The sequence below is a fragment of the Schistosoma mansoni genome, chromosome 2 (assembly GCF_000237925.1).
Source record: "Schistosoma mansoni strain Puerto Rico chromosome 2, complete genome".
NCBI lineage: Eukaryota > Metazoa > Platyhelminthes > Trematoda > Strigeidida > Schistosomatidae > Schistosoma > Schistosoma mansoni.
In genome coordinates, this window is record NC_031496.1 from 3,345,470 (window position 1) to 3,354,089 (window position 8,620).

At 35.0% G+C, this 8,620-nt stretch overlaps 1 protein-coding gene across 1 annotated transcript; it reads left to right on the forward strand.

The window, feature by feature from the left end:
* Positions 1–7,029: 7,029 nt before the first annotated feature.
* Smp_201380 (uncharacterized protein) lies at positions 7,030–7,281 on the forward strand (the record flags this gene model as incomplete). Its single annotated transcript, XM_018795351.1, has 1 exon — positions 7,030–7,281. The coding sequence occupies one exon, from the start codon at positions 7,030–7,032 to the stop codon at positions 7,279–7,281; it is 252 nt and encodes an 83-aa protein (XP_018649673.1).
* Between the last annotated feature and the right edge of the window lie 1,339 nt (positions 7,282–8,620).

An 8,620-nucleotide genomic window follows, 5' to 3' on the forward strand; every position in this document is an offset into this window, starting at 1 on the left:
ACATTGTACATAGAAAGTAAGTATTTTGTTTTATTTTACTTCAAGTGACAGTATATTAGTTATTTTACTTTGACCGAACTGTTGTATTCACTAGATCCGTTGACATACTGCTCGTAACGAGATTGTACTATTTCAAAAAGGAGTTCGCTGAAAAAAAACCCATTTTATATAAATCAGTATATTCTGTTTGAAATGCATAATTGCTTAATTATTCGTTTCACTACTTGTAAGTAAATCATTTTCGTAATAGAAATATTTAGAAATTGGATAAGACATAGTAGATTATTAGGTTAAGTTAATTGACGGCCGTTTTGTCCTATTGTGAGACTTCTCAGCAGTGCGCATCTACGATCCCGCCTCGCGCACTTCTGAGGATTCCCACAATAGGGTGAAACGGCCGTCCAGTGCTTCCAGGTTTTCCATGATGGTCTAGCTTCAATTGACTCATCATCTCAACTATTAAAATATCATTATTTGCTTTATTCAATATTATATTTTTGACACAATATAGAATTCTCAGTACATAGTATTTCTGTGAGTTTCCTTATTTCTTGATTGATCCTGACGATAAATATTGAGTGATCGCCAGTTAGAAGTTAGCAGTTCAGGAAATAAACATCTGAATAATATATATTCTTTTCGCTGCATATTATCAGCAATCACAATGTGTAGGGAGTCTTCTTTTCAGAAATTTAAAGCAATTAATCCCTTTGATAAATTTTGATAATGTAATAATAAGAAGAAGATGAAGATTATCAGAACTATGTGATGAGATATTAGCGCACAATACATTTCGAACAATCTAATCACACCTAATATACTTGTTAAGAACATTTATAGATAGAAAATAAAAAGTCAACTAGACAGGTTAAGGTAAGAAAATAAATAAAGTACACAAAAACAATGTGATGACTACTCTGGATAATAAATCAGAATTACCAGGGTAGGTTAAGGGTAAGAACAAATTGTTTTTGAACACATAAAGAAGGTTTCAATTTCCGTATAGCCAAGACTTCAATAAACCTTAGTATACGTCCTTGAAGGCTTTTGTACAACACTACAAATGCTGACTTGATGTCAACCTTATGACCAGTTTCAATTAAATGTTTCGCAATAGAGGAAGATGTTTGTCTATCCTGTGATCTTATTTGACTATTGGAATTCATTTGGTTCTGCAGCCACTTAGGTATGTGTTCCGTCACCCTTATTTACAGATCATGATTACTCCTCCCTATGTACATGTTTCCACATATACATGTAAATTGATATACATAATGGGATGTGACACAATCGCTTATGTACTGTTTAGGTTTTTGGTGAAACATCGACTTTGTATTTTCAATAATTACAAGTTGAGCTGCATAAAATGTCTTGTTTATGACTAATTTCAGTCTCTGTTTCAACATAAGAATATTTGAGTCGCCCTTAAATGGTAACATTATAAACTCGCTTTTTGGGTGCCAGAAGCGTCATAGGTCTAATCGTATTGCAACCCTTCCAGCGGTTTATGAACTTCAATGAATAACCATTATTTATTGACGTATCAGTCAAGAGGTTCGTAAATGTATTGATCACAACCTGATTCAACAAACTCACTAAATATCTACAATCTTGACAACTTTATTCAGAGTTGTTAGGCTCATTTTGATATGTCACTCGTATTATTTGGTCATAACAAATAATCGGCGATTAGTTGGACTGTTTTGTAAAGTATTTTGACTGTTAGGGTAATCTCCTGGACTGTGAGTGAATGACAGTTTCATCTTTTTCCGAGATGGTCTCACTAATAGCTGACTTTTGAGCATCTGTTTCCTGACTAGTTCGTATAGTTGTCTGTTGTTGCCTATCACTGTTCACGGTCATTGAGTAAAGTCTTTGTTAGTTCACGTTTGTGTTGACAACGCTTTTAGTTGAGGGTGCGAAAATAAGTCCTCAAGTATCTATTAATTCAGTAGATGGCATCAAAATCCACTGGTTTTTCCTAATCTTTTGATATAAGTTGTGGGCAGATGTAAGTACTGTTTTTACGATTGTTTGGATATTGTTGCAAGACCCTTCTCTACGATCATTTAAAAGCCTACCTAATCTTTTAAGTTTAATCTTAACCTTTGTATCGACATCCGAAAGATCTTGTTGCTGTGACTATCCTAGTTTAAGTAAAACTCATAAGAATGCGTGCTCTCACTAGCGCATGACTGTAATTTGAGCATGAAATCAATATTAACGTCTTAAATTTGTACTGAAGTGACTTACGTTAGCTTAACGGATGGTTAATAAAGTAGATGATATTATCAGGGAGGAGTAGTGTTTCTGAATGCGTAAAAAAGTGGGTGAATGTAAGAATGATAAGTGAGTGGATGAAAGGATCACCTCACTTGAGTAGTGTCTTACTAAGAAATAGCTTTGATGTTTGACCGTGTCCTCTCAACTAGTAAAGTCAGTCAAAACTGACAAAGTCAGCATCATTGTTGGACTGTTTGCTTTTGGCAACTACATACTGTTACAACGTCAGTGTAGTATCTGAAAAAAATCAGATTATTGTTATTATTACTCTACTATTGTTTCGGTATATACAATCAATTTTGTGGTGCTATTTACTCGATCACTAAAAATCATATACATATTCCTCGTAGATGATGGCATCATGACCTCATTCCGTCCCCAAAAACACCAGATTTGTATGACAGTGATAAGTTTTCTATGAGTATTTTATATCAGTAAACTAAACTACCGTATAAAGGTTTCATATCAAATTATATTTTTTAAATGATTCATTGATAAAAGTACAGAGTATATTAAAGAATCAGAGTACATGATAAAAAATGAATTCATATCAATTCACAATGTTATTAATTGTTTTAGTTATTTATTTGAAGGACCACCGAATACATATGCGCCACACAAGTCACTTGATTTTGTGAAGTCTAGGATACTGCTCAGACCGGAGTAGGTGGTTTTCTGAGAGGGCCAAACCCGGAGCCTTCGACCTGAAGATCTAATCCACAAGGCAGCGAAGCAACGTAAGGAGATGCAGTATCATGGTAACTAGTGACCAACAATAGGTTCATACGCCATTTGTTCCCTCAGGATTTCGGAGTCAATATGAACCGTTGGTTTGAAATCAGGGTTTTCCAACTCTTCTTAGCTGGATCCTCCATATCCACCAACTTAGTTAAAGCGTCGGACATTCTCTCTTTGTCCTCTCAATTTCGTAAACAACAGTATACCACGAGAAGACAGTGAGTATCACTTCCCTGTCATTGGCTGTATACACGTGTCCATGTGAGAGTATTTGGAGAGAGATAGCTGACTCTACACACCCTCGACCGTAAGATGGCACTTGGGGTCTTAACAAAAACTTATAAAGGAAACTTAGTGGTACAAAAATAATGTTTCACTTCTATGAATTCAACAACACGAAAGATCTATTAATGATACTATGTAATACTCAGAGGACAATTATCAATATATAGTAGTTGATAAGACTTTGGCATTTAATTAATGAATGCTCAATTAAATTACCAATATGAATAAATATCAAAACTAACTTGAGAATATACCTGTTAGTCTGGTTAATAAACAAATTATATCAGTGGGGGTTTTGTGGATATTAATAGTGATTTCAATAGTTGAGATCATGAATGAATTGAAGCTCGACCACTATAGAAAACCTGGAAGCACTGGACGGCCGTTTCGTCCTATTGCCGGACTCCTCAGTAGTGCGTATTCACGATCCCGCCTCGCGAGATTTTAACCCAGGACCTATCAATACCGTGTGCGAGCGCTTAACTTCTAGACCTGTATCGTGGATGCACACTGCTGATGAGTCCCGCAACAGGACAAAATGGCCGTCCAATGCTTCCACGTTTTCCATGGTGTTCTAGTTCCAACTGACTCATGATCTCAACTATTGTAACAAATTATTATACCTTCTAAATAGTACAAATAAATACTAACTTAAATTCACTTAGTATTACTTGCTTGAATTTTCCCATTGATGTTTAGAAGTGCAACTGGTCAGTCTATTATTAGCCATATGTGCATATTATGCGTATTGCCTCGATATAGCTTTAATTCACAATCATGGTAAGCAAAGATGGATAATGGCTAGCAGTGGAATCCAGTTTGACGCTCATTTCGTCCAATTTGGGACTCATCAGCTGGATGTACTAACTTATATTTTAAGTTTATACAATAAATTTTTCACACATCAATATGGAAACAAAATTCTATCCCTTTGAGGTGATTTATTTATTTTTTTTTGTCCTTTGTTTCTATGATAATCTCTATGACGTCATACATAGTAACAATAAAGGCAATGAAATTGTGTACAACTTTCAATTTCATTACAGAACAAACCAAAGAAACCAAAAAAAATTAGGCGGCAATATTAAAAATAACTTACCAGACAATTCGATGAAAATCAATGAGAATTGAGAGAATAAATACAACAAAGAAAAAACTAAATGACGCAAATCAACAAACCGCTAATCACTTTTTTTTTTGGTTCATTTATTTAATGTTAAAAACTAACAACAAAAAAATTTGAAAAATCAAAACTAAACTACTGAAATCAGTAGTAAACTAAAAAAAAAACAACAACATGGAAATGAAATGTCTAATTATTCCAATAATATTGTCGTGAACAAGAACATAAGTAAGGACAATTTTCGATTGGTAATATAATACTACTTATATCTGTGGACATAAGTAGCATACACCATACTATATCTTCTAAGGTTTATGCTTAGGACCGTTCATCAATATTCACTCAGAAAATAAATTTAGTAACCTATTCTTGTAATAAACTAAATTATAATCTTCCAATGAGGGCTAATCAAATAATACTATGTTCAAACCACATTTGTTGTGAGATATCAATTCACTGAAGACAATTGGTGAACGGTTGCTCAACTTCGTGGATTGGTTGAAGTTAGATATTAACACTAACAGTGGTCTATCGGTTAATTGCTCTGGCGCGAGACTGGTAGATCCTGGGTTCGAATCTCGTGAGTGCGGGATCATGGATGCGCACTGTTGAGGTGTTCCATAATAGGACGAAACGGCCGTCGAGTGTTTCCAGGTTGTCCCTGGTGGTCTAGCTTCAATTGACTCACGCTTTCAATTATGAAAATACTGAATCTCCACAAAACCCCTTCTGATAATAATAATACTATGTTGTTAGTGCTCAAGTTCCTACTATTCATAATCTTATTTTTAATTGTAACTAGTTAATTATAATCCTTCATTTAGAAAATGAATCAGGCGAGCGAATCCAATGCAGTAACAATAATAAGATTGATTAGCTTGTACCCATATAAGGTTAATTTACACTTGTCAATTATACGATTGGTAATAGTGTAGTGAACGAGAATACAAATGAGGACAATCAAATGTGTTGGAATACAAAATTACATAACGTTTTAGTGAAATCGGAGAATTACAGTGGATACTTCATTTGCAACATATCCATCACTTGTCTCAACACCAATCATTCTCTGTTCTCGTTCTCTTTTCCTTGGTCTTCTTAACCTTCTACGGTCAGGCATTTCACTGTTGATTGATAATACATATAACTTATATCTGTGAATATCAGTAGTATACACCACAATTTATTTATTTATTTGAACACATAAATATTGGTACAAAAAGACACTAGATATATATGCGCCACACAAAAAATTGTCATCCCATTTAATTGTGTGAGCGCTGTAACACTACCCGGGTGCTCAGACCAAAGCAGGCGGTTTTCTTAAGGGGCCACACCCGAAGCCTTTGACTTAAACGTTTGATCCACAAGTCAGTGGAGCAACGTAAGGAGATGCAGTCCCATGGTAGCCCATCATTAACAATAGGTTCATACGACATTTTTTCCTTCAAGATCCTGAACCATTGATGTAGAATCAGGGTTTTCCAATTCCCCTTAGCTGGATCCTCCATATCCACCAACCCGGTTAAAGCGCCGGATATTCGCTTTTCGTCCTGTCAATTTCGTAAACAACAGTAATGCCACGAGAAGGCAGTGAGTAGGACTTCCCTGGCAGAGGCTGTATACGCGTGGTCATGTGAGAGCATTTCGAGAGGGATATCTAACTCTCCCCACCCTAGGCCGTACCAAAGCATTTGGGGGCACCAAAATACCGTAAGTGGTATGGGGAATAACGATAACCAACAACACTAATACGTTTGTCACGGAAAAAAAACGATGTATTTCTACTCTAGCAAATAAATATGTTTTGTAAGATATAACGAGTGTTGTTTAACAAAACAACATTAATCAAGATGTTACTTGTATTAGCTGAACTTGATGATTGTGAGGTTGATAAAAAAGAAGAGATTTACAGGTTTCAAAGAAAAACTTATTCGTTATTTAGTAAGTCAGTAGGAATTTACATGAAGTCGATGGGGTTTTTTTCACAATGAAATAAAATGTAGTGAAAAGACGACGAACACAAACACACACTGTGGTGAACAGAACACTGGTTGGGGACAATCGAATGTATTTAGACGATATTAAATTCTGATAACCAGTGGAGTTCAACCACATCTGTCGTGAGATATCAACTCACTGAAGACAATTGGTAAACGGTTGCTCAACTTCGTGGATTGGTTGAAGTTAGACATTAACACCGTTGGATGCCGGCCATCTCATTGGTCTATGGGTTAAGGGCTCTGGCTCGAGACTGGTAGGTCCTGGGTTCGAATCTCGCGAGTGCGGGATCGTGAATGCGCACTGCTGAGGATTCCCATAATCGGACGAAAAGGCCGTCCAGTACTTCCAGGTTTTCCCTGGTGGTCTAGCTTTAATTGACCCACGCTTTCAACTATGAAAATACAGTAAACAGTTAATTTGCGAAATAACAATCAATTGTCTTCAATCTTCACTGTTCCTTCTGTAAATATCAATCCATCTTCTCTAATTTCATTGTTCATACATTTTCCTACCGATTGCGCTTCATTTCAGTTCTTTCTTTATCGGTCTTCTACCAAAATACATTCTATGTCTGGCCCTGTCCATATACTACTTATATGGATATAAGTAGACCACACTACAACACAACTACATGGGTTGTAAATGAAATTGTAACTTCAACTTTTTTTAAGTTAAATAGAGTGATGAAATATATAATTAGACAATCACTTAAAGAATCAATATACTTTCTTCTTCCTTCTTTATTTATCATTACATATACAGTATTTATGGGATCTACTAGTGTTTTGAGTAAGAAAGAAAGTAACATTGTGGTGTGGGTTACTTATATCCACATAAATAGTATATAATGATGGTCAGACGTTGAATGTATTTCAGTAGAAGATCGATAAGGAGAGAACGGGAACGAGATGGAATTGGTATGAAAATGCAAGAAAAATAACAATCAGAGACGATGGACTGATATTTGCAGAAGGAACGGACAAGATTGAAATAATTGATTGATAGTTTGCATATTAGCTGTTTAATGTATGGTTGTCAGATTTTGGTGAAATATTCTGAAATTTCGTACCTAAATGCATTCGATTATCCCCCACTTGTGTTCTTATTCACTATAACAGATTGTTAAAAGATCATGGAAATCATATAAAACATTATCATATTCGAATATTATCAAAGTGATTTAGATACTACCCACATAAGAGAGATATTTAATTATTGTCAATAATTTTCATAGGGAAATATTTGATCTGTAACTATAAACATTTAAATTCACTAAGTATTGTTTGTTTGAATCTTCTCATCGATAGTTAGGACTGCAACTGGTCAGTAGGTGAGTGGATAATGCAATGATGTTTGAAGCGAAAGGTACTGGGTTCGAGTCCCAGAGTGAATATCAACAAATCTGAGATGCAGGTACATCCGGCTGATGAGTTCCAAATAGAACGAAACGCGCATCAAACTCGATTCCACTGCTAATCACTATCTATCTTTGCTTATAAACATTTAATGTATTTATATAGTGTCTTTTGCTTGAATTGAAATACGATAATTCCGTCCAGTTTTAGAAGTAAATCTCGATAAATGGCAATACAATAAAAGTGTTTTTAAAACCATATATATTACTCAGTAGATTTCTCTGAAGCATTTAAGTAATTAGCTATTCAGGTCACAATAAACTCTTAGTTTAACACATTACGCCGGGAAATAGAAGCATATATGAAAAGGATGAATAACAACTGGGAAGGATTGCCTAGGACAAAGTTGAATGGAGAATGATGGTGAGCGGCCTATGCTCCTCCACGAGGGGTAACAGATGTAAGTAAGTAAACTCTCACGAAAGTTAGATTTTTTATAACATACACTAAGTTTAATCTTGACTTACAACTCTATTATAAGTGTGATGTGAAATCTTCCGTAATCTCAATTGACATATCTTAGCATACATGTAACTGCATGCCTTCTGATATGATGCCTTAAGACTAGGTCTAACATACAGATCTTAATTGATTGGAGAATGAGTGACCTACAATCTAATTTCCTCCAATTGCCTATAATATATTATTATGTTTATTTAGTGTTCATATTCTATCTATAACCATATTATTTTACTAAATGGAGAATTATTCATCTGGCTTAATGGTCTTACCTTTGATTTTTAATTATTCAAAGGGTTATAAGTAACTATCC